Source organism: Chiloscyllium plagiosum, chromosome 10 (genome assembly GCF_004010195.1).
Source record: "Chiloscyllium plagiosum isolate BGI_BamShark_2017 chromosome 10, ASM401019v2, whole genome shotgun sequence".
Lineage (NCBI taxonomy): Eukaryota > Metazoa > Chordata > Chondrichthyes > Orectolobiformes > Hemiscylliidae > Chiloscyllium > Chiloscyllium plagiosum.
Window position 1 is genome coordinate 39,312,712 of NC_057719.1, and position 27,152 is coordinate 39,339,863.

Consider the following 27,152-nt stretch of genomic DNA (forward strand, 5'->3'; position numbering starts at 1 on the left):
TATCCTGTCTATACCTGACATATGCTTCCTTCTTTTTCTTAACCAAACCCTCAATTTCTTTAGTCATCCAGCATTCCCTATACCTACCAGCCTTTCCTTTCACCCTGACAGGAATATACTTTCTCTGGAGATCTGCAAGTCTTTACAGAACACTTAGCTTGGAGCAGCAGCAGCTGGGAGGTGGGGACAGTAACCGGTAAGCCTTTAAATCTGAGAGGGACTCAGTAATCGGTAGGCCTATAAATCTAAAATGGCGCGGATTTGGGCCTAGTCTTTACAGGGCACTTAGCTTGGAGAAACAGCAGCTGGGAGAGACACAGTAACCAGAAAATTGCAGTAGGAACACTGAGAATCTTCAGTGTGGCTCTTGCTGACATCATAGAACTTCAGGCTACGGATCGGCGAGTACTGGGCACCTGACAATTATTGGTTAACTGTTTCTTATTCTACAACTTTAGAGCAGTGGGAACTTAGTTACAGTTAACCTTTTCAAAACCTTAGTCATAGAGTGGGAAGTTGAACAAAATCAGACAAATAATTCTAGTCTAAGGCATTAATTGCAAGTTTAAGAGATGTCAGGACAGGCCTCCCGAATGGAATGTGCAGCTTGTCATATGTGGGGAGTCCTGGATGCTACCTGTGTCCTAGATGACCACATAGGGATCTTGATGAAATGGGTCAATGGGCTGAAAAATGGTAGATGGAGTTCAACCTGAATAAACGTGAAGTATTGCATTTTGGTACAACAAACAAGGGTCAAGCTTATATGGTTAATGGTAGGGCCTTGGATAGTGTTGTAGAACAGAGGGACCTAGGAGTGCAGGTACATAATTTTAAAATTTGCATCACATATAGGCAGGGAGATTAAAAAGGTATTTGGCACACTTGCCTTCATTACTCAGTCCTTTTGAATACAGGAGTTGGGAAGTCATGTTGAGGTTGTGTAGGATAGTGCGGAGGCCTCTTCTGGAATACAGTTTAGTTTGGTAAAGAAAGGCTGGGACTTATTCTCACTGAAGAGTAGGAGATTGAGAAGCGATCTTATAGAAGTTTATTAAATAATGAGCGGTATAGATAGGGTTAATGGTAGTTGTCTTTTTCCTAGGATAGGGGATTTCAAAACCAAAGGGAGACAATATTAAGGTGAGTGGAGAGAGATTTTAAAAACATTATGCGAGTAATTTGTTTTATACAGAGGGTGGTTAGTGTGTGGAATGAACTCCCAGAAGAAGTGATAGATGTGGGTACAATTACGACATTTAAAAGATATTTGGATAAGTACATGAATAGGAAAGGTTTGGAGGGATATGGCCCAGAATCAGGCAGGTGGGACTGGATTAGTTTGGGATTATGGACTAGTTGGACTGAAGAGTCAGTTTCCATGCTTTGTGACTGTATGTACAGAAAGTGCTACCAGCTGCCGAAGCTGAAGCTCCAGGTCTTTGAGCTTGAGCAGCTTCTGGAAACACTGTGGCACATCTGCAAGGCTGAGAATCACATGGCCAGCACGCTTAGAGAGGTGGTCTCAGTACCGCTCAAGGCACTAGAGGAAAAAAGGGAATGGGTGACTACTAGACAGTCCAGAAAGAACAAGCAGGTAATGCAGGAGTCCCCTGTCGTCCCACTCACTAACCGGTATTCCATTTTGGAAGCTGATGGGAGTGCTGATACCTCAGAGGAATACAGTCATGGTCAAGCCTCTGGCACCGTTAGCAGCTTGACTGTACAGTAGGAGAAGAAGAAAGGAAGAGCAATAGTGATAGGTGATTCTTTAGTGGGGGGAGTAAACAGGCATTTATGTGGCAGAAGACGTGAACTCCAGGATGGTGTCTTGCTGCCCTGATGGGAGGGATGTCACGTATCTCACTGAACAGCAGCCTGAGAGGGCAGGGTCATGAGTTAGAGGTCCTGGTAGATGTTGGTACCAATGATATAGGCAAAGTGAGGAATGAAGTCTTGCATCAAGAGTTCAGGGAGCTAGGCAGCAGATATAAAAAAGACCTCAATGGTTGTAATCTCTGGATTACTCCCAATGCCATGTATTTACTAGCTGAGAAATAGGAAAATAGGACAGACGAATGCATGGCTCAAGAGTTGGTGCAAGAGGGAGGGTTTTAGATTCCTGGATCACTGGTCCCACTTTTTCAAAAATAGTTCATGTCAAATGGGATGGTCTACACCTGAACCATGTTGGGATCAACATCCTTGCAGGTAGGTTGGCCAGTGGTGTTGGGAGGACTTAAACCAGTCTGGGAGGGGAGGGGACACAGGCTATCAATGAAACAGTCACACAGGCTAAAGCAAAGGAAGCAACTCACAGTGAGTTCAGCTATGTTGGGTGTCAAGAGAGTAAGGCAAGGCTGGATGGTCTTTAATGCTAGGAATGTAATGGGCAAGACTGACGAGTTAATGGTGTGGATTGATACATGGAAATATGACATTGTTACCATTACAGAAACACAGTTGAGGGAAGGGCTGGACAGGAAACTCAACATTCTGGAATATTGGATCTTTAGGCTGGACAGAAGAGGTGTGTAAAAAAGGTGGTGGTGTAACACTATTAATTAAGGAGTCAATTGCAATAAGGAGGGATGATACCTTGGAAGGATCCTCAAATGAGACTTTGTGGTTAGAACTTAGGAACAAGGAAAAAGATGATCTGAAAAGATAGCTTTAGACTGGGGAAAGGCAAGTTTTAGTAAAATAAAGTAGGATTCGGCCACATTAAACTGGGAACAGCTCCTTGGAAGTAAGCTTCACTTAGGTGGATCATTGGGATCCCTTCCAGGGAAGGTGGGACCTGTACAAGGAGGAAGGGTTGCACCTAAACTGGACAGGCACCAACATCCCAGTAGGGAGGTTCTATAGTGCCCCTTGGGAGGGTTTAAACTAGTATGGCAGAGGGGTGGGATCTGGAGCAGCAGGTCAGAAAGTTGAGACTGGGGAAGAGCTTGAATCCAAGGCAAATATAGCTAAGAGGAAGAGCAGTCAGGGAAAGTTTGCTGAGCTCAGCGGAACTGGAGGCGTGGACTGTATTTGCTTCAATGCAAGAAGTATAACAGGATGAACAGCCTGCAATTATAATGTTGCCAAATTAAGAGACATGGTTGAAAGAGGGACAGGATTGTTAGCTTTACATTCCAGGATTTCAATGTTTTAGATGAGATATAGAAGGAGGCAAGAGAGATGGGGTAGTTGCATTACTGGTTAGGAAGCATATCAGAGCTGTGTAGAGGGAGGTCACCCTGGAAGAATCTTGCAGCAAGGCATTGTGGATAGAACTCAGGAATAGGAAGCATGCAATCATAATGCTGGCAATGTACTCCAGACCACCCAGCTGCCAGCGGAAGATGGAGAAAGAAATATGTTGTCAGATTCTAGAAAGATGTGAAAATAACAGGATAGTTGTGGTGAGTGATTTAAACATCCCCCATATTGACTGGGACTCCCTTAGTGCCGGGGGTGTTTAGATGGGGAGCAATTTGTTCAGTGTCCAGGAGGTTTGTTTTTGAAACAGCATGTGGATAGTCCAATGAGGGCCATTACTGGACCTGGTATCAAAATTTCAGTGGGGGAACATTTTGGGAATAATGACCTTATTTCCATAAGTTTTCAGATACATATGGATAAAGACAAGAGTGGACCTCAGATGAAGGTGTTAAATTGGGGAAAGTCCAACTCTAAGTGAATTAGGTAAGAATTGGAGAATGTTGAATGGGAGTAGTTGTTTGAAGGTAAATCCAGATCTGATATGTGGAGGTCTATTCATAGAATCCCTACAGTGTGGAAGCAGGCCATTTGGCCCATTGAGTCTATACCAACTCTCCGAAGAGCACCTCAACTAGACCCATCTACCTACTCTGTCCCTGTAATCCAGTGTTTCCCACCTAGATAGCCCACATGGATAGCCCACCTAGTCTGCATATCATGTCCATTATGGTTAACTTAGCACGGCCAATCCACCTAACCTGCATATCTTTGGACTGTGCAAGGAAACCAGAGCAACCCGCAGAAACCCATACATAGGGAAAATGTGCAAACTCCACACAGACAGTCACCCAAGAGTGGAATCGAACCCAGGTCCCTGGAGCGATGAGGCAGCAATGCTAACCATTGTGCCACCCTGTAAATTCTCATTCCTTGACCAGGAATCGAACTTGGGCCAAGGTGGTGAAAGTGCCAAGGCCTAACCACTAGACCACCAGGCAAAGTAAAAGATCAGTTGAGACAGGCAATGTTCCTGTGAAAATGAAAGTCAGGAATAACAAGATTCAAGAACCATGGATGACAGGGGAAATTATCAGCTTTGTCAAAAAAAAAGGAAGCATACTTAAGGTCTAGGCAACTGAAACCAGACAAAGTCCTATTTCAGAATATAGAGAAAGTAGGAAGCAGCTCAAATGTAGAGTTAGGAGGACTGAAAAGGGCTAGGGAATGCCCTTGGCCAGAAGGATTAAGGAAAATTCCAAGGCATTTTATACATGTATTTAGGAGCAACAGAGTAACTAGAAAGAATAGGTCCACTCAAGGATAAAGGAGGGATGTTAAGTGTAGAGCCAGAGGAAATGGGTGAGATCCTTAATGAGTATATCTGTATTAACCAAACAGCAGGAACTGAGGGATGTTGAGGTTAATAATCTTGAGCACATCAACATTATGAAGGAGGAAGTATTGGTGTCTTGAAATATATTAGGGTACACAGGTCCCCAGGACCAAAGATCTAGGCAAAAGTGAGGACTGCAGATGCTGGAAACCAGAGTTTAGATCAGAGTGGTGCTGGAAAAGCACAGCAGGTCAGGCAGCATCCGAGGAGCAGGAAAATCAATGTTTCTGGCAAAAGCCCTTCATCAGGATGAAGGGCTTTTGCCCGAAACGTCAATTTTCCTGCTCCTCATATGCTGCCTGACCTGCTGTGCTTTTCCAGCACCACTCTGATCTAAACCCCAGACAAGATCTATCCCAGAAGACTGTGATGCAAGGGAGGAAATAGCTGAGACGTTAACTGGATATCTTTGCAACCTCTTTGGCCTCAGGCAAGGTTCTAGAGGCCTGGAGAATGGCCAAAACTGTTCCTTTGTTTAAGAAGGGAAATAGTGATAATCCAGGTAACTACAGGCTGATGAGCCTGGCGTCAGTGGTGGGGAAGCTGTTAAGAAGACAGTGAGAGACAGGACTTTTTCACATCTGGAAACAAATGGACTTGATAGGGATAGGCAGCATGGATTTGTGCAGGGAAGGTTATGTCTCACCAACTTGATTGAGGTTTTTGTGGAGGTAACAAGAATGATTGATGAAGGAAGGGCAGTAGATGTTGTCTACATGGACTTTAATAAGGTATTTGAAAAGATACCTCATAACAGTCTAGTACAGAAAATAGAGGCTCATGGGATCTGGAGTGAGCTGGCTAGATCGATACAAAACTGGCTCAATCATTGAAGACAATAGCGGTGGAAGGGTGCTTTTTGGAAAGGAGATCAGTAATTAATGTTGTGCTGCAGGGATTAGTGCTGGGATCTTTGTTTATAGTACATATATTATATGTAGGAAAATGTGGGTGGTCTCATTAGTAAGGTTGTGATGATACCAAAATTGGCAGGTTGCAGAAAGGCAGATTGTCAAGGGATACAGTGGGATATGGATAGATTGCAGATTTGGGCAGAGAAAGGCAGGAGGAGTTGAATATGGACAAATGCTGACTGGTGCATTTTGATAGGTCAAATTCAGATGTGAATTATACAATAAATGGCAGAACCCTTAAAGCATTAACATCTGGGTGTAAATATCCACATATTCCTGAAAGTGGCAACACAGATGGATAAGATGGTAGATAAGGTTTATAGAAGGTGCATACACCTCGCACACCTTCATTGACTGTGGCATCGAATATTAAAGTTGGCAAATTATGTTAGAACTATATAAAACTTTAATTAGGCCACATTTAGAAAACAGCATGCAGTTCTATTCGCCAAACTACCAGAAGGAGATGGATGCTTTGGAGAGGGTGTAGAGATGGTTTACCAGCATGTTCCTAGTCTGGAGAGTTTTAGGGATGAGGAGAAGTTGGGTAAACTCAGATTTTTTTCATCAGAAAGACAGAGGCTGAGGGGCAACAAGTGATCAAAATTGAGAGACGTAGATAGGATGGATAATCTGAGGCTTTTCCCCAGGGTGGGAAAGTCAATTGCAAAAGGGCACACGTTCTTACCTTAAGAGGGGGTAAAGGTTAGGGGAGAAATGCAGGCAAAACTTTTCAGAGGGTGATGGGTGCCTGGAAGGCACTGCCTTGGATTTGGTGGAAGCAGGCATGTTAACAACATTTACGGCATATCTTGATAGACAGATGAACAGGAGATGAACAGAAGGATGCAAACCATGTAAGGGCAATGTGTAGCTGGTCTAAGTAAGAATTAGAATTAGAATTAGAATTAGAATTGGTGTACCAAAGGGCCTGTGCCTGTGCTGTATTGTATAAGTCTACAGTGGACCAAATGGGAGGAGGGGGGAGACATTCAAAAAGAAGCCGGGGAGAGTACAGGTCCAACATAGTACGTTTAAAGGGAAATGAAGGAGCAATAAGTTCACAGGGCTTATTGGGCGTCGAGGACAATTAGGACTGCACAGAGAAAGTAGGGCATTTAGCAAGTTTGAAGGGAGCAATTCAGCTGTGGCCCTAAGGGAATATAGGAAGTGTAGGAGGGAACTTAAGAAGAGCAAAAAGGGGCATGAAAAATGACTTACGAACAGGATTAGGAAGAATCCTAAGATATTTTATAAATACACTAAAAGGAAGAAGTTCCCAGGGAAACAGTAGGACCCATTAGGGACCAAGGGGGCAACCTGTGAGTGAAGCCACAGGATATTGGAAGGTGGTTGAATAAATACTTCTTCTCTTCGGTCTTCACTCTGGAAAAGGAGAATATAGGTACGAATTCAGGAAAAAGGGACTGGGAGGAACTTGCACAGGTGACATAGAAAATGGGAAGGTATTGGAGGCTGGTAGGCTTAAAGCCAGACAAGAACACTGGCCCAGCTGAAGTGCACCTGCGAGGCGAGGCAGAAAATCGCAGGGGATCTGACACAAATTTTTATTTTCTCTCTGGCCACAGGGAAGTGCCAGAGGACTGGAGGACAGGTAATGTCATTCCACATTTTAAGAGGGATAGTAGAGGTAAGCCAGGAAATTACAGACTGATGATTGTCACGTCAGTGGTAGGGAAATTATTGGAGAAAATTCTGAAGGGAATTAATACCCACTTGGACAGACATGGGCTAATTAGGGATAGTCAGTGTGGCTTCATCAGAGGGAGATGATGCCTAACAATTTTTTTGAAAATGTAATCAAGCATGTGGATGACAGAAATTTAGTTAATGTAATTTATATTGATTTTAACAAAGCTTTTGACAAGGTCCCAAACAGGGCACTGATTGAGAAGGTTAAAGCACATGAACTGAGGGAAACTTGATGAAATGGATCAGAAATTAGCTTAGCAATAGGACACAAAAGATAATGGAAGAAGGCTGTTTGAGTGACTAATGACCACTGTCCATTGGTGTACCACAAGGATCAACATTGGGACCCTTATTGTTTGTTATAGATGAAAATATGAGAGGAATGTTAAGCAAATTTGCAAGATTGTTAGAGTGGTTAATAGCAAAGAAGTTAATTATAGTTTACAGGAATATATAAATGGGTTGGTCAGATGGGCTGACCAGTGGCAGATGGAATTTCACAGAATGATTGAAATCCTACAGCGTGGAAACAGGCCATTCAGCCCATTGAGTCCATACTGACCCTCTGAAGAACATCCCATCCAGATCCAACCCTCTACCCTACATTTCCCATGGCTAATCCACCTAACCTACATATCCCTAGTCTTTATGGGCAATTTTGCATGGCCAAAGCACCTAACCTGCACATCTTTGGACTGTGGGATGAAACTGAAGCACACGGAGGGAGCCAATGCAGACATGGGAAGCATGTGCAAATTCCAGTCACCCAAGGTGGAATTGAATCTGGTGCTGAGAGGCAGCAGTGCTAACTAGTGAACCACCGTGCCACCCTCAGAAGTGGGAGGTGATGCATTTTTGAAGAAACAAGATGAGGGAGTATTTTATGAATGGCAGGACACTGGGTAGTTTAGAGAAACAGAATGATCTTAGGGTAATTATTCACAGAGCCCTGAAGGTGGCAGAGCATTGAATAGGATAGTTAAGAATGCACATGGGCACTTGCTTTCATCAGTGGTAGCACAGAGTATAAGAGCAAGGAGTTGTACAGAGTGTTGGTCAGGCAATAACTGGAGTACTGTGTGTAGTTCTGGTCACTTCACTACAGGAAGTATGTGACAGCACTAGAGGGGGTCCAGAGTATGGTCACCAGGATACTTCCTAGAAATGGAGAAATTGAGCTGTAAGAAGAGATTAGATAGGCTTGGATTGTTTTCTTTAGAGCAGAGAAGACTGAGGAGGGGGGCATGATTGAGGTGTGTAAGATTGAGGGGTAGGGACAGGGTGAATAGAGAACAGCTGTTCCCCTTGGTTGAGTGATCAATCATAGTTTTAGTGTAAGGGGCAGGAGGTTCAGAGAAGATTTTGAAAAAAAATGATCAGTCAGTGGGTGGTGGGAATCTGGAATGTATTGCCTGAAAAGGCAATGGAGGCTGGAAATTGTATAACCTTTAAAAAATATTTGGATGAGTGCTTCAAATATCCTAACAATCAAGGATATGGGCCGAGTGCAGGAAATTGGGATTAGCACACTTTTAGTTATGTTAGTGCAGGCTCGATGGGCTGAAAGGTGTTTGCTGCACTGTATGACTCTAGGAATCCGTGAGTATTCGTCTTCTAGAGAGTGAGAATGCAGGGGTAATGTAGATAATAAAGAAATGGTGGATGAAACAAATAATTTGCTTGTCTCTTCACTAAAGAGGATACAAAAAAGAATATTCCAGTAATATCTGTAAATCAGAAAGAAGAGAGAGAGGAAATTAATGAAATTATCATTAGGAAAGTGGCTAAAAGCAAACTTGCTGAAATGACAACCACAAGGGAAGTTGTACTAAGCAAACTGATGGAGTTGTATGTTAGAAGATACCAGGTCCCAGTAGACTAAAAGAGGTGACTAATGAGTGAGTAGATGCATTGGTGTTAACTTTCTAACATTTCCTTGATTCAGAAAACATTCCATCAGACTGGAATGTTGCAAATATAACCTCTTTATTCAAGAAGGGGAGAGAGGCAGAAAGTAGGAAACTATAGGCCTGTTGTTTTGACATCTATCATGAGAAACATGTCAGAATTGATCATGACAGAAATTATAGGAGTGCATGTAGAAGTACTAAAGGTAATCAGGAAGAGACTGTGTGGTTTTGTCAAGAAGGAATTGTTAATAAATTTATTGGAATTATTTGAAGGAATAACATTTGCTATAGATAAAAGGGAGTCTGTAGACACGCTGCAGTTGAATAGTTGAATTTCCAGAAAGTGTTTGATAAGCAATACAAAAGGTTGCTGCAGAAAATAAAAAGCTGAGTGTAGGGGTAACATATTAGCATTGGATAGAAGATTGGCTGGCAGAAAACAGAGTATGCAGACCTGGGTCTTCACCTGATTGGCAGGTTGTGAGGAGTATGGCTCTGCTAGGTTCTGTGCTGGGTCCTCAACCTTTTATAATTTATGTTCATGACTGAGATAAGAGGAGTGAAAGCATGGTAGCTAAGTTCACAGATCACACCAGGAACTGTAGAAAAGTTAAGTTCTGCAGATGACATAGGAGGTTACTGATTGATTGATTGATTGATTAAGTGTGAGTGGGCAAAAATCTGCCAGATGAAGTCCATATTTTTAATATTCAGACATGTTATTAATAACCTCTGAAGCAGATGGGACATGAACGCAGACCTTCTAGCTCAGAGGTAGGGACATCACCACAGCACCACAAGAGCCCCCCAAATAGAGTATAATGTGGCAGAAGTAAAATATTCACTTTGTCAGAAAGAATTTTTAAAAAGTGAAGTATTATTTAAATGGAGAATGACTGTTGAAATTGAAGTGCAGAGAGATTTAGTTGTTCTAGGGCATGAGCTCGAGAGTGTGGTGCTGAAAAGGCACAGCAAGCCAGGCAGCATCTGAGGAGCAGGAGAATTAACGTTTCGGACATAAGCTTTTCATTAGGAATGAGCCTGATGAAGGGCTTATGTCCGATACGTCAATTCTCCTGCTCCTCTGATGCTGCCTGGTCTGCTGTGCCTTTCTATTCTAGACCCTGATCTCCAGCATCTGCAGTCCTCACTTACTCCTAGTGCACGAGCTGCAAAGGGTTGGTATGCAGGGACAACACTTGATCCTCTCCTTTATGCAAAATTAATTGAATTTAAATGTAAGGTTGTTATACCACAGTTATACAGGATACTGGTAGGTCACATCACAAACAATTTCAGTCTCCTTTTTGAAATAAGGATGTAAATGCATTGAAGGTAGTTCAGAGGAGGTTTACCAGATTCATAGCTGGAGTGAGTTGGCTGTCTTCTGAAGAGAGGCTGGACAGACTGGGCTTGTTTCCATTAGACCTTAGAACAGTGAGGCGTGACTTAATTGAAATGTATAATATCCTGAATGGTCCTGAAAAGATGGAAATGGAAAGGATGTTTTCCTGTGTGTTAGTCCAGAACTAGGGACCATTGTCATAAAATGCCAAAAGGTAATAGTAAAACAGTAGAAGGGATTTTTTTTTTGTCTCAGTAGTTTGTGAGACTTTGAAACTCTGCCTCAGAAGGCTGTGAGGTGGGATCATTAAATATCTTTAAGGCAGAAGAAGGTAGATTCTTGTTGGACAAAGAAATCAAATGTTATTTGGGGAAGGTGAGAGTTTGGAATGCGGAACAAATAGTTCAGCCATCTTTTTGAATGTGGAGCAGAATCAAGGGGCTGAATAGTCTACTTCTGTTCCTATTTTGTATGTTCATGTAGAAAAGAAAGTTGGAAAAATACAACATTTTTTAAAAACTGTTCATTCCAAAAGGCATTTAAAAATGAAGATAAGCAAGTGAAATTATTGAAATAGCAATATATTGAATGAGAATGAAATGCAATTTTACAATTTCTGGACATGAGAGTCTGAACACTGGTGAACTCTTGGTTTTATTAGGTTTAAAAATCAGAAGTGAATGTAGGTTAAAGTTATCAATACTAAACTACTTTTTTTGCTATACTTAAAACTATGTTGCGGATACCTATAAAAAGGAACAGGAGTACGCTATTTGTTCCTTCAAGCTTGCTGTCATTCAATATGCTCTATGATCATGGCTGATTATCCCACTTGGTGTCCTGTTCCTACTTTCCCTCTATACCCTTTGATTATTTTATCTCAAAGAACTATGTTTAACTCCTTCTTGAAAGCCACCTCAACTCCTTTCTATGACAGAATTCCACAGTCTCCCTATTTTTTGGGTGAAGAAATCTCATCTCAATCCTAAATAGCTTACCCTATATCCTTAAACTGTGACACCTGAAAAATTGCACTTGGTGACAGCGGTGTTTTTATTTATACTAAAGCTGGTAATGTATTCTCATGAAACTTGATGAAAAATAATAAAGCTTTTCATGCTCATCATCTTATATCTATGCCCTCTCCCTCTGGACACATTCATCAGCAGAAATAGTCTATTCCTATGTGCATTCTATTAGTTATAAATACTTTCATCAAATTACCCCTTAATCATAGAATGGCAATGTACAACATAAAGTTGTTCAGTTATGTAAATCTATGCTGATTCTCTAACAGCAATCTAGTTAGTTCCACTTGCTGCTTTTTCTCATAACCCAAAATGTTTTTTCTCTTTGAAATATTTATCCAATTCCCTTTTGAAGCTACTATTGAATCAATAACCATCGAACTATAAGGCAGTACATTTCAAATCTTATTCTCATTGCGTGAAACTATTTTTCACGTCACCTTTAGTGATTTTGCTGCACATTTTAAAACATTTTTCTCTCATTATCAATGCTTCAACCATGAGAAATAATTTGTTTACTTATTTAATAAAATATTTCATTACTTTAAACATCTATCAAGAAATTAATTTCCTCAGTTCAATGAAAACAGTTCCAATTTTCATATTTCTTATGCAGCAACAACCTACAAATCTGCACGGTGCCTCCATCTGCTGCCTCACCACTGTAATGCCCAAAGCTGCAGTACTCCAACTGTAACATCACTATAATTGTTACAAAGATTCACCCTGTATTTCAACTTTTATATTCTCAACCTCATGCCATGAACTCAGTGTTCCATTTGTGGTTTTATATTTTTGAGATTCTGCTTTTAATAGCAATGTGAATTCTCAAACTTCTTGTGCTTCCAAATCAGCCAGCTTTTCCCCATTCAAAATAAAAGTAATTTAAAATACACCATGTCACATTTATGGACACTTTATTCCTTGCTATTTTTCTATACCCATTCCACTAGTTTATCAATAAAACTTTGCAACTCCCATTGGTTTTCAGTCATTAACTCTGCCATCTATATTTCCATTTTTGCAAATTTGAACACTACCCCTTTTGCCTCTATCTAAACTAACGTGTATACTGTACATTTGATACCACATCTATTATTTTTACATTTTCTATTAAATATTACTGTAAAACATTTATTATTTCACATACCTATATTAGTGCTGCCTGTGCTTCGCAGTTCCAATTCTGAACAAGTGGAAGTGAGAAGTTTGAAGATATTATCTATGAATTTCCTGTAACTTACCTAATCAGGATATGTGCATATTGCAATTTCTGAAAACTACCTGGGGATTCCCTGTGGTAGGTCTATACACGCTGATGGAATGTGACATAGCTGAAACTGCCTTGTTACAGATAACAAAGCACACCTTTATTCTCCTATTATATAATGTTTGTTTGATGACATGTTCTCCTGAGGGTTGTTGAGCAGGTTCCCATTCTGCACACTATTGTTTTAAACAAAACATTTTAACTGGTAAGCACAAAATTTATTTTAAGCTACTAAGTCTTTATGATCATGTTAATTTGCATGATCTGACATATTATAGTTGTACAGATCTATATTTGGAATGTCTCTTGCCTATCACTGCTGGATTACAAACAAACTTATAGATAATATTTTAAATTTGTGCATGATGAATAAGCTGAGAATTTGGGGGAAGGAGTTGGCAATGAAACTGTTTTTGTCATCATTGCTAAAAGAGCTCATGGCAAATTGGATCTTAGTTTCTTACAATAAACGAGTTACTTTTCCATTATGCCTACTTTAATTTAATGTTGTATTCAGGATTTTCTAAACGATTTACTAGTTAATTTACCTTGATAAGATCACCCATTCATATTTTTTCCTCCTAAATGAGGCCTCTGACAACAAGCATCAACTTGTGACTTTTCTCTGCATTCCTGCCAGTACTTAAATGGCTACCATGTTTCTTTGCAACCAGAAACGGAAAGAGGAGACAAGGTATTCTGTGATCAGGGTACAGCATAGTTTCTGCTATTTTGCTTATGTCCAGTGGCAGTGTTGATTGGCTGATCTGCATCTACGAGACATATTGAACATTGAGTTATTTAAGACTTCTAAACTTCCTTTCAATTTCTTCCCTGGTTATTCTGTTATTTATAAAAGGTACACAGTGCCCATTTTCCTTCCTTTGCAGTGTCTAATATTTTTGTGTTAAAGTTTGTTGGTCATTATTTACCCCATTCACATTTTGCTAAACTCATTCTGTACTTTTTAGACAAGTTCCTTCCTTTCTACTGCTTTTGCAAGTTCAGTATGAAGTACAAATGTCAGCAAATTTTATATATTTTAAAAATTAATATAACTATGCAAACTGGAAACAGGAACTGTGCTCCCAGGCACTCCATTTAATTCTAAACCCAATACGGTCTGACATTATTTTCTTTTAATTTTGGGCCAATTCCCAATCAATCACTTTTTGACCCAAGCTCTTAAAGCCACGGGTAGAATTTTAAGCTTCCTTAGACAGCATGTGCGATGGCAAGCAAGTTAGAGAACTTCAGTGAAAATAGAAAAATCAGATTCTAGATATGAAGTAAAATATTTCCGATTTCCCTTTGGAATGTAACCAATGAGTTTTGAATCTTGTTAATGAGTAGTAATGCCCTTATTTCAGGCACTTACATCTCATTATTACATAATATCAACTCATTTTTATCAATTCCCAAATCAGCCCTCCTTCCCCAAGATATTACATTGCGACAATTCCCAACATGAAGGTAGATCACTTTTGACGAGTGCTGAAAATGTGTCTTTACATCTCTACATGGTACATTATCATTCTTCTTTGGTTGGATGTAATATGTGATGTTTGTATAGAGTTTATGTTAGAATTTGGAGTTTGAACTAACAACATGTGGGTTTTGATCTGTTTGCAAGAGAGATTTTAATGGTTAACTTGTCAATATTTCTGGAGCCATGATTTTTTAAAAGCAGTATGATACAGTCTCTGGGTGATAATGGAAATTTGTTTGCATTGGGACAGTTTTACAAGTGCAGACAGTAAACAATGAGAAGTATTAGCTTGCTTTCAGTTTAAAAGGATCAGAGTTTTTATTTTGCTTAGGGGAAAATCCCATGGTATAGAAAGCTTTTGTTTTAAATGTGCAGCAGTCCTTGTTGAAGTTAGATGTGTGAAATAGATTCTCCTAGAGAAATTAGTTAGTCCAGAAAAGTTAGGAAATGGGTTACCTGAGTTTTATTCGAAATCTCCAGACCAGAAGTGTTTGTTTAGAACCAGGAGAGATTATTTGAAGGTGGGAAAGTCTAGGTGCAGATATGATTAATAAAGATTAGATTAGATTAGATTACTTAGTGTGGAAACAGGCCCTTCGGCCCAACAAGTCCACACCGACCCACCGAAGCGCACCCAACCAGACCCTACATTTACCCCTGCACCTAGCACTATAGGCAATTTAGCATGGTCAATCCACCTATCCTGCACATTTTTGGACTGTGGGAGGAAACCGGAGCACCCGGAGGAAACCCACGCAGACACGGGGAGAGTGTGCAAACTCCACACAGTCAGTCGCCTGAGGCGGGAATTGAACCCGGGTCTCTGGCGCTGTGAGGCAGCAGTGCTAACCACTGTGCCATCGTGCTGCCCATAAAAGCTACACAACTTTCAAGGAATGGAAAGAAACAGGCCTAATAATGTAAGAGAATGGATTCTCTCTATTGTTTGCGTACTGTAACATAATGGTGTTGAGCGAGATGAGATTGTATTTACTGTTTCTCAAAATCCTTAGATGTAAATAGAGTTATAGAGATGTACAGCAAGGAAACAGACCCTGTGGTCCAACTCATCCATGCCGACCAGATATCCTAAATTAATCCATTTGCCAGCATATCCCTCTAAAACCTTCCTATTCATATACCCATCCAGATGCTTTTTAAATGTTGTAATTGTACCTCTGCCACTTCCTCTGGCAGCTCATTACATACACACAACCATCCTCTCTGTGAAAGAGTTGTCCCGTAGGTTGCTTTTAATTTTTTCCCCTCACATTAAACCTATGCCCTCTAGTTTTGGACTCCCCTACCTCAGGAAAAAGTCCTTGGCTATTCATCTTATCTATGCTCCTCACAGAAACATAGAAAATAGGTGCATGAGTAGGCCATTCAGCCCTTCATGCCATCATTCAATACAATTATGGCTGATCATGCAATCTTAGTATCTCATTCCTGCCCTTTCCCTATATCCCTTGATCCCTATAGCCACAAAGGCCACACCCAGTTCCCTCTTGAATATATCCAATGAACTGGCCCCAACAGCACCATGTGGGAGAGAATTCCACAAGTTCACAACTCTGAATGAAGAAATTCATCCTCATCTCAGTCCTGAATGTCTTACTACTTATTCTTAGACTATGATACTTTGTTCAGGACTTCCTCAACATTGGGAACATACTTCCTGCACCCAGCCTGTCCAGTCCCATCAGGATTTTGTATGTTTCTATGTGATCTCCTCTCAATCTTCTGAATTCTAGCGAATACAAACCCAGTCGATCCAGTCTTTCATCATGTGTCAGTCCCACCATCCTGGGAATCAGTCTGGTGAACCTTTGCTGGACTCACTCAACAGCAAGAATGTCCTTCCTCAAACTGGAAGACTCAAAACTGCACACAATACTTAAGGTGTGGCCTCACCTCGGCCCTGTATAACTGCAGCAAGACATCCTTACTCCGATACTCAAATCCTCTCACTATGAAGGACAGCATGCCATTAGCTTTTCCCATTGCCTGCTGCACCTGCATACCAACCTTCAGCGACTGTTCCACCATGATACCAAGGTCTCATTGTACCTCACCTTCTCCAAAACTGCCATCATTCAGAAAATAATCCACCTGCCTGTTTGTGACTCAAGTGGATAATCTCGCATTTATACACATTATATTGCATTTGCCAAGTATTTGCCCACTCGGCCAACCTGTCCAAGCACCTTCCAACTTCTTAGCATCCTCCTTACAGCGCACACTGCCACCCATTTTAGTGTCATTTGCAAATTTGGAGATATGGCATTCAATTCCTTTATCCAAATCCTTAACATATATTGTGAATAGCTGAGGTCCCAGCACTGAACCCTGGAGCACCCTACTCATCACTGCCTGCTACTTTGAAAAGGATCCATTTATTCCAACTCCCTGCTTCCTGTCTGTCAGCCAGTTCGCTATCCATATCAATACACTACCTCCAACACCATGAATTTTAATTTTCATGACTAATTTCTTGTGTGGGATCTTGTTAAAAACCTTTTGAAAGTCCATATTATCAACATCTACTGATTTACCATTGTCTATTCCATGTCAAGCATGATATCCCTTTAGTGAATCCATGCTGACTAGGACTGATTCAGTCACCACTTTTCAAATGATCAGTTATTATATCCTTAATGATTTGACTCCAGTATTTTCCCCACCACCAATGTCAGGCTAACCAGCCTATAATTCCCCATTATCTCTCTCCCTCTTTTTTCACAGAGTGGAGTTACATTAGCTACCCTCCAGTCAATTGGAACTCTTCTAGAGACTACAGAATGCTGGAAAATGATCATCAATGCATCCGCTATTTCTCAGGCCGCTTCCTTAAATACTCTGGGATGCAAAGCATCAGGCCCTGAGGACTTATCGTTTTAATCCATCAATTTCTCCCAATACCATTTCCTGACTAATAAGGATTCCTTCCAGTTCCTCCTTCACGCTTGATCCTCCATCCCTTGGCATTTACTGAAGGTTATTTATGTCCTCCTTAGTGAAGACAGATCTAAAATATTTGTTCAACTGGTCTGCCATTTCTTTGTTGTCCATTATGAATTCACCTTATTCTAACAGCAAGGGACCTACATTTGTCTTTACCAGTCTTTCTCTTCACATATCTGTAGAAGCTTTTGCAGTCAGATTTAATGCTTTCCACAAGCTTACTTTCATATTTTATTTTCTCTTTCTGAATTAAACCATTTGTCCTCCTCTGCTGAATTTTAAATTTCTCCCAGTCCTCAGGTTTGCTGGCCAAATTATATGCTTCTTCTTTGGTCTAACACTGCTCCTGATTTGCCTTGTTAGCCATGGTTAAGCCACCTTCCCTGATTTACTGTTACACCTGACAGGGATGTACAATTGTTGAAGTTCATCCATGTGTTCTTTAAGTGTGTGCCATTGCCTCTTAAGTATCCTTGGCAAGTTTATCCTAACCAATATATGCCTCAAAATATCAAAGTTAGCTTTCTTTAAGTTCAGGACCCTAGTTTCAGATTTAATTGTGTCACTCTGCATCTTAATGAAGAATTCTACCATACTACAGTCATTCTTCCCCAAAGGATCTCGCACCACAATGTTGCTAACTAATTCTCCTTCATTACATAATACCGTGTCTAGGATGGCTTGCTCTCCAATTGGTTCCACAAAAAATTGGTCAAGGAAACCATCCTTAATACATTCCAGGAAATCCTCCTCCATCGGATTGCTATCAGTTTGGTCGTCTAATCAATACGTAGATTGAAGTCGCCCATAATAACTACCCTTACTGCAGGCATCTCTAATTTCCTGTTTGATACAGTCCCCAATATTACAGCTACTGTTTGGTGGTCTGTACACTACTCCTACTAACATCTTTTTTCCTTTGGTGTTGCGCAGCGCCACCCATACAGATTCCACATCATCCAGGCTAATGTCCTCCCTTAATATTATGTTAATCTCCTCCTTAACCAGGAATGCTACCCCACCTCCCTTTCCTGTCTGTATGTCTTTCCTGAAAAATCGAACAACCCTGGATGTTGAGTTCCCATCCTTGGTCACCTTGGAGCCAGGTCTCTGTGATCCCAATTACATCATATCCATTAATAACAGTTTGCGCAGTTAATTCATCCACTTTATTACAACTGGTCCTCACATTGAGACACAGAGCCTTTGGGGTCATTTTTTTGATATTTATTGTTATTTAGGAGTCATTGTGAAATATGGCCCTTTTTGATTTTTGTCTTTAGTTTCTCTGCCTTCAGTTTCACTTCCCCTTACTGTCCTTTGTTTCTGTTCCCATTTTACTTCCTTCTGTGGTTTCCATGGCCCTGTCATATTAGTTTAAACCTTTCCCAACAACACTAACAAACACTTCCCCCAGGACATTGGTTCCAGTCCTGCCAAGAAGAAGACTGTCCTGTCTGTACTGGTCCCACTTCTCCAGAGCCGTTTCCAATGTCCCAAGAATTTGAATCCCCCCCTCTTGCACCATCCTTCAAGTCATATATTCATCTTCGCTATCTTGCCATTCCACCTCTGGCTAGCATGTGGCATTGGTAGCAACCCCGAGATTACTACCTATTGAGGTCCTACTTTTTGGGTTAACTCCGAACTCCTTAAATTCAGCTTGTAGGACATCATCCTGTTTTTTTCCTCGCATATGTACTTAGTGACCACAACAGCTGGCTGTTCTCCTACCACCTCCACATTCTCAACATCCACTTTCGTCCACAACCCCCAGGATATCCTGCAGCTGGTCTGAGAAATCCTTGACCCTTGCACAAGGGTGGCAATATACCATCCTGCACTCTTATTTGGGGACACGGAAAACCTATCCATATAGCTCTTTTTCCTGCCCTCCTGTGCATTCAGCCACAGTGCCATGAACCTGGCTGCTGCCACCCTCCCCTGGTGAACCATTCTACCCAACAGTATCTAAAACACTGCCTTCTTAACCTTTCGCTGTCTGTTGGTCACCCATTCCCTACATTGTTCAGTCATTTTTATCTGTGGTGTGACCAAGTTACTGAACATGCTATCCATGATTCCCTCAGCCTCGCGCATACTCCAAAGTTAATCGAAGCTGCAGCTGCAGCTCCAGATCTGTCAAGTGATCTGACAGGAGCTGCAGCTGGACTCACTTCCGGCACGTGAAGGAGTCAGAGACATCAGAACAGTCCCTGAATTCCCATATCACACAGGTGGAGCATGACTCTCGTGCCATGACTTAACCCTTAAGTTAACAACAGTAGCAAAAATGAGAGAAAATAAGAGAAGGAAAACTACTCACCAGTCACTCACTTATCTGCTGCCTGTGACTTCACAGTTAAACGTCCTTCTACTTCTCCCTTACCTTTTGTCACCGAAGCCAGGTATTCTCTTAAGCCTACCTTTAAACCTCTAGCAGCACTCCAACCACAAAGCTGCCCTTCTGAAAATGGCTGCTCCAAAAATAGCCATCTACTATAGGTTGCCTTACTTTTATTCACTCCTGGACAGTGACTGAGGTGACTCTTCCCAGAATAGTTTTCAGCAGCACCCTCTTTGTTGGAAGCCCTTGCATGGTTCACTAAGACCAGCTCTTCACTCACCTCCCCAGTCGCAGTGACTGAGATGCATCATAAAGTCATAGAGATGTTTGGCACAGAGTCCTTCCAGAATCCTTCTCAGAAGTGCCCTCATGATTTTATAAACTTCTATATGGTCACCCCTCAGCCTCAATCTCCAGGAAAGATAGCCCCAGCCTATTCAGCCTCTTCCTATAGCTCAAACCCTTCAACCCTGCCAACATCTTTGTAAATCTTTTCTGAACCCTTTCAAATTTCACAATATCCTTTCTATAGCAGGGAAACCAAAATTGAACACACTATTCCAAAAGTGGCCTAACGAATGCCCTGTATAGCCTCAACATGACCTCCCAACTCAATCAATACACTGACCAATAAAGACAAACACTTTTCCACTATCCTGTCTAGTTGCAACTATACTTTCAAGGAACTATGAACCTGCACTGCAAGATCTCTCTCTTCAGCAACATTCCCCAGTATCTTACCATTAAGTGTATAAATCCTGCCCTGATTTGCCTTTCCAAAATGCAGCACCTCACATTTATCTAAACTAAACCCCATCTACCACTCCTCAACCCATTGGCCCATTTGATCAAGGGCCCATTGCATTCTGAAGTAATCTTCTTCACTGCTCACTACACCTCCAATTTTGGTGTCCGCTGCAAACTTACTAACCATACCTCATATGTTCGCAACCAAAACATTCATATAAATGACAAAAAGCAGTGGACCCAGCACCGATCCTTGTGGCAACTGCTGGTCATAGGTCCCCAGGCTGAAAAGCAAGTCTCCACCAAACCCTCTGAACTCCTACCTTTGAGACAGTTCTGTATCCAAATGGCTGGTTCTCCCTGTATTCCATGTGATTTAACCTACCAACCAGTCTACCATGAGGAACCTTACTGAAGTCCATGTAGATCATGCCCACTGCTCTGCCTTAAAACCTAATCATTACTTCTTCAAAAACCCAATGTTCCCATTGAACCAACAGATCCATGTCAGATGCCACATCACTTGCCCTTCACTCTTCCCTAGAACATCTTGACACCAAGAACAGCTACGCAAGAATCCTACCCATTGACTACAGTTCAGGCTTCAAAACTATTATCCCCTCCAGACTGATTACTAAACTTAGTGATCTCAGACTAAGCACACTTTCTGCAACTAGATCCTCAGTTTTCTGACCCACAGGCCACAATCAGTGAAGATATATCTTCACTAACACTCAACACTGGAGTCCCCCAGGGGTGCATACTCAGCCCCCTACTGTACTCACTGTATATCCATGATTGCGTCGCCAAATACCAGACTAATGCCATTTACAAAAATTCGCTGATGACACCACCATAGTCAGTTGAATCTCAGATAGCAACGATACAGACTACCATCGGGAGATGGAAGACCTGGAAAAATGGTGCACTGAAACAACCTAGCTCTCAATTCGAGTAAAACCAAGGCACTCATTATTGACTTTCGGCCGGATGTTACTCATACCCCTCTACACATTAACAGCACAGAGGTAAAACGAGTGCAGAGTATCAAGCTCCTGGGTGTGGCCATCAACAACAAACTTTCTTGGACTCTTCATGTGGATGCACTGGTTACAAAGGCCCAACAACGTCTCTTCTTCCTCAGGCAGCTGAGAAAATTTGGCATGATGGCGAATACGCTTGCCAACTTTCACAGTTGCGCCATCGAGAGCATTCTATCTCAATGTATCGGTACCTGGTACGGCAACTCAACCATTCAAGATCGGAGACGGTTACAGGGAGTGGTGAACTCGGCCCAGACAATCACAAAAGTCAACCTCCCATCTATAGAATCCACCTACCAGGCCCGCTGTCAAGAAAAGGCCGCCAGCATTCTCAAAGATACATCCCAACCTGGCAATGCTTTTCTACAACCTCTACCATTGGGGAGAAGATAGAGAAGCTTGAACACACCCATCAGCTGGTTTTGTTACAGTTTCAACCCTACTGTTGTTAGAATACTGAATGGACTCAAATTCTTAACATGCGCCTGTACCTATGTTTTGGTTTTTGCCACTGTTTACCTATTATTTGCTTACTTATGCAATTTAACTATGTGATCTGCCTGTATTGCTTACAAGTACACGTGACAATAAATTCAATTCAATCAAGTTAGTGAAACATGATTTCCCACATACAAAGCCATGTTGACTATCTCTCATCAGTCTTCATTTCTTTTGTGTGATAAGCTTCTGTTTAATTTTTGAAGTTAGATCTGCAACATTCCATACTTGTGTATCAATGTGAAACCACCTCCCTTAAGTTGAAAAGAGAGCTATCAAGCCACATTTCAGTTTGGGATCAAAATTGCCCAGTAACAACATCAGCTGGGATTGTAACCATTGTACCTTTCGTTGTGATCATTGTTTGGATTCCTTACAAGTGTCATCCACCACTTGAGAGGGTAGTCTTGATCTGCTGCACTGTAGGATTCTATGATTCAAGGAGACATTCACTTGTTTTGTTTTGAGGAATGAGAATCTCAGGAAGTTGACCAGTATAGAACAAAAGTATAATGGTAGCTACCTGGTGGTCTTTTGGTGGTTACAGGCAAGTTAGAATTGATTCCATTTTCATTAATGAAGGCTCTAAGGGATCTAGAGGCATGGTAAGATGTGGAGTGTTCACTTTAACCTTAATTATAGAAGGATCTTTTACCTCTGACTAGTTACAAAATCACCTTGGCATATACTTTCACATTTTACAGAAGTCATCAAGTTTATCATGCTAGATACGGAAGAATTATACTTAATAAACCCTGTGGAACTATTTGGTCCACTTAGAGAGCACCAGCTCGTACACCTGGCTCCTTGTATTCTGTTGATTGAAGTCTGTTTTTCTTCTTTACTTTTGCACCTAGCTGCTAAATGTTACTGCATATTAATCCTTGCTAGTCACTACCTCTGATTGGCTTGCAGTTGCATGAACAGCATATGATTAGTCTCAGTTTGGCAAGGCAGTCTATGACCAATAACTCATTTTTTCCACCAAACTCACATAATTTCGTGTTATTTTCTGCCAAGTTCCCTAAGGTGTTACTAACCTTTTAAAAGGACAGTACTATCTCTTTTACAGATTATATTTTTCCAGAAATAGATGGGGGAACAGGCTTTAGGAGAATTCTTATTGGACCGTATTAGATATGTTCCAAGAATCAAATTTATTGCACTGAATTTGTACAGCCTAGATTGTCTAAAAAGAAATCGCTATATAGCTAACTGAGGCAATAATGTAAGAAATACATGGTGGTAGTATCCTTACCTCTGAGCCAGAATTTGGTTTCAAATCCCTCCTGGGAGAAAGTGAGGACTGCAGATGCTGGAGATCAGAGTCGAAAGTATGGTGCTAGAAGTCAGGCAGCATCCAAGGAGCAGGAGAGTCGATGTTTCTGGCATAAGCCCTTCATCAGGAATGTGGGCTGGGGGCTGAGAGATAAATGGGAGAGGGTGGGGCAGGGGGGAAGGTAGCTGAGAATGGGATAGGTAGATGAAGATTGGGAAGAAGGTGATAGGTCAGAGAGAAGGGTGGAGTGGATAGATGGGAAAGTTGATGGACAGGTTAAGAGGGTGGTGCCGAGTTGGAGGTTTGGGACTGGGATAATGTGGGGGGAGGGGAAATGTGGAAACTGATGGAATCCACAATGATCTCATATGGTTGCAGGGTCTCAAGGCAGAATATGAGTCATTCTTCCTCCAGACGTCGGGTGGTAAGTGTTAAGTAATGGAGGAAGCCCAGGACCTGCATAGCCTTGGCGGAATAGGAGGGGAAGTTGAAGTGTTCAGCCACGGGGTGGTGGGGTTGGTTGGTGCAGGTGTCCCAGAGGTGTTCTCTGAAATAATCCACAAGTTGGTGTCTTGCCTCCTCGATGTAGAGGAGACCACATCAGATGCAAAGGACATAGTAGATGACATTGGTGGAGGTTAAAGCAAATGTCGTGTCAGATATGGAAGGATCCTTGGGGGCCTTGGACGGAGGTGACGGGGGAGGTGTGGCACAGGTTTTGCACTTCCTGCGGTGGAAGGGGAAGGTGCTGGGAGTGGGATTGATCTTGGAGGGAGAGTGTGGAGTTGCCGAGAGAGTTGCGGGGAGATTGGTCTCTCTGGAATGATAATAGGGATGCAGAGGTAAATATATCTCTGATGGTGGGGTCCATTTGTAGGTGGCAGAAGTGGCGGAGGATGATGTGATGTATACAGAGGTTGTGGGGTGGAAGGTGAGGAAGAGGGGCGTTCTGTCCTTGTTGTGTTGGGAGGGATGGGGTTTGAGGGCGGAAGTGTGAGAAGTGGAGGATATGCGCTGGAGGGCATCATCGACCACGTGGGGGTGAAATTGCGGTCTTTGAAGAAGGTTATCTAGAATTTTCTAAGGTAGAAGTGGTCATCCTGGGAACACATGCGACGGAGGCAGAGGAATTGAGAATAAGAGATGGCGTTTGTACAGGAGGTAGAGTGGGAGAAGATGTAGTCCAGGTAGCCGTAGGAGTCGATGGACTTGAGTAGATGTCCGTAGTTGGTCGATTGCTGGAAATGGAGATGGAGAGGTCCAGGAAGGGGAGGGAGGTGTCCAGGAGAATTTGAGGTCAGGATGAAAGGTCTTAATGAAGTTGATGAACTGTTCAACCTCCTCGTGAGACCACAAGGTGGCACCAATACAGTCGTCGATGTAGCGGAGTAACAGGTTGGGAGTGGCGCCTGTGTAGCTGTGGAAGATGGAATGTTCCATGTAGCTAACAAAGAGGCAGGATTATCTGTTTGGTTTGATGGAAGTGGGAGGATTGGAAGCAGAAGTTGTTAAGGTGAGGACCAGTTCAGCCAGGCGGATGAAGGTGTCATTGGAAGATTACTGGTTGGGACGGCGTGACAGGAAGAAACGGAGGGCTTGGAGGCCTTCGTCGTGGCAAATGGATATGTACAGGGACTGGATGTCCATGGTGAAGATGAGGCATTGGAGCCAGGGAAATGAAAGTCTTGGAGGTGGTGAAGGGCGTGGGTGGTGTCCCATCTGTTCCACAGGTGTATAATAGCCTTTTTGAACTGAAAAAAAGGAAGGTATCATTGCAAAGTATTTAGGAAACACAAGTCACAAGAACTACATTCAAAACTATATTACAAAACCTAATTTCAAAAGAGGTTAGTAACATATTTTAAAGAATGTGGCTGTTGCTCTTTTAAGCACTTTAAGTTAAAAAGCGAAGCCAATTCAGGCCAAGAACTGTGACCTCAAACAAAGCTGTTTACTTGCCACAATTTACATTGACTTTTTTTAAAAATCCTATTTTCGTAATCAACCTGCTCAGATCTGGAGCAAGTGGGACTTAAAATGGGCCTCCCAATCCAGGGGTAGGGACACTACCATCATGCCACAAGAGCCCACCTCCCCCCGGGAAGATGTCATCCCTGAGTGGTCTCATATCACCAAATTTCCAGCTGAACATTAAACTACAAAATGGCCTCACATTCATCCCAACATCAAACAATAAACTCATGACTTTACTTTTAACTGGAAACCATACGTTGATTCCCTCTTGACAGCAGCAACATAGCTACCAAGGTCTCTGTAGTGTGATAGAGTCATAGAATCATAGAGATGTACAGCATGGAAACCCATCCATGCCGACCAGATATCCCAACCCAATCTAGTCCCCCCTCTCACCCTAAATCTATGCCCTCTAGTTCTGGACTCCCCGACCCCAACGAAAAGACTTTGTCTATTTATCCAATCCATGCCCCTCATAATTTTGTAAACCTCTATAAGGTCACCCCTCAGCCTCCGATGCTCCAGGGAAAACAGCCCCAGCATGTTCAGCCTCTCCCTGTAGCTCAAATCCTTCAACCCTGGCAACATCCTTGTAAATCTTTTTTGAACCCTTTCAAGTTTCACAACATCTTTCCAATAAGAAGGAGACCAGAACTGCACGCAATATTCCAACAGTGGCCTAATGTCCTGGACAGCCGCAACATGACCTCCCAACTCCTGTACTCAATACTCTGACCAATAAAGCATACCAAACGCCTTCTTCATTATCCTGTCTACCTGTGACTCCACTTTCAAGGAGCTATGAACCTGCACTCCAAGGTTTCTTTGTTCAACAACACTATCTAGGACCTTACCATTAAGTGTATAGGTCCTGCTAAGTTTGTTTTCCCAAAATGCAGCACCTCGCATTTATCTGAATTAAACTCCATCTGCCACTTCTCAGCCAATTGGCCCATCTGGTCCAGATCCTGTTGTAATCTGAGGTAACCCTCTTCGCTGTCCACTACAATTCCAATTTTGGTGTCATCTACAAACTTACTAACTGTACCTCTTATGCTCGCATCCAAATCATTTATGTAAATGACAAAAAATAGAAGACCCAGCACGGATTCTTGTGGCATTCCACTGGTCACAGGCCTCCAGTCTGAAAAACAGTCCTCTACCAGCACCTTCTGTCTTCTACCTTTCAGCCAGTTCTGTATCCAAATGGCTAGTTCTCCCTGTATTCCATGAGATCTAACATTGCTAATCAGTCTCCCATGGGGAACCTTGTCGAACGCCTTACTGAAGTCCATATAGATCACATCTACTGCTCTGCCCTCATCAATCTTCTTTGTTACTTCTTCAAAAAACTCAATTAAGTTTGTGAGACATGATTTCCCACGCACAAAGCCATGTTGCCTATCCCGAATCAGTCCTTGCCTTTCCAAATACATGTACATTCTGTCCCTCAGGATTCCCTCCAACAACTTGCCCACCACCCGACGTCAGGCTCACCGGTCTATAGTTCCCTGGCTTGTCTTTACTACCCTTCCTAAACAGTGGCACCACGCTTGCCAACCTCCAGTCTTCCGGCACCTCACCTATGACTATCGATGATACAAATATCTCAGCAAGAGGCCCAGGAATTACTTCTCTGGCTTGCCACAGAATTCCAGTTACACCTGATCAGGTCCTGGGGATTTATCCACCTTTAACCGTTTCAAGACATCCTGCACTTCCTCCTCTGTAATCTGGACATTTTGCAAGATGTCACCATCTATTTCCCTACAGTCTATATCTTCCATATCCTTTTCCACAGTAAATACTGATGCAAAATATTCATTTAGTATCTCCCCCATTTTCTGTGGCTCCACACCAAGGCCACCTTGCTGTTCTTTGAGGGGTCCTATTCTCTCCCTAATTACCCTTTTGTCCTTAATATATTTGTAAAAACTCTTTGGATTCTCCTTAATTCTATTTACCAAAGCTATCTCATGTCCCCTTTTTGCCCTCCTGATTTCCCTCTTAAGTATACTCCTACTTCCT

At 42.0% G+C, this 27,152-nt stretch overlaps 1 protein-coding gene across 2 annotated transcripts in view; it reads right to left on the reverse strand.

Annotated features, from left to right (window-relative positions):
• The window catches only part of LOC122553540 (exocyst complex component 3-like protein 2), a 74,171-nt gene extending 51,887 nt beyond the window's left edge, over positions 1-22,284 (reverse strand). The window contains exon 1 of one of the 2 annotated variants that reach the window (XM_043697481.1): positions 22,217-22,284. In XM_043697481.1, the coding sequence (XP_043553416.1) occupies positions 22,217-22,257 (41 nt within the window). In that variant the 5' untranslated portion in view covers positions 22,258-22,284. Of the gene's footprint in view, positions 1-12,663; positions 12,851-22,216 lie in introns of those variants that run through there. The other variant, XM_043697482.1, reaches the window with a different exon arrangement.
• Between the last annotated feature and the right edge of the window lie 4,868 nt (positions 22,285-27,152).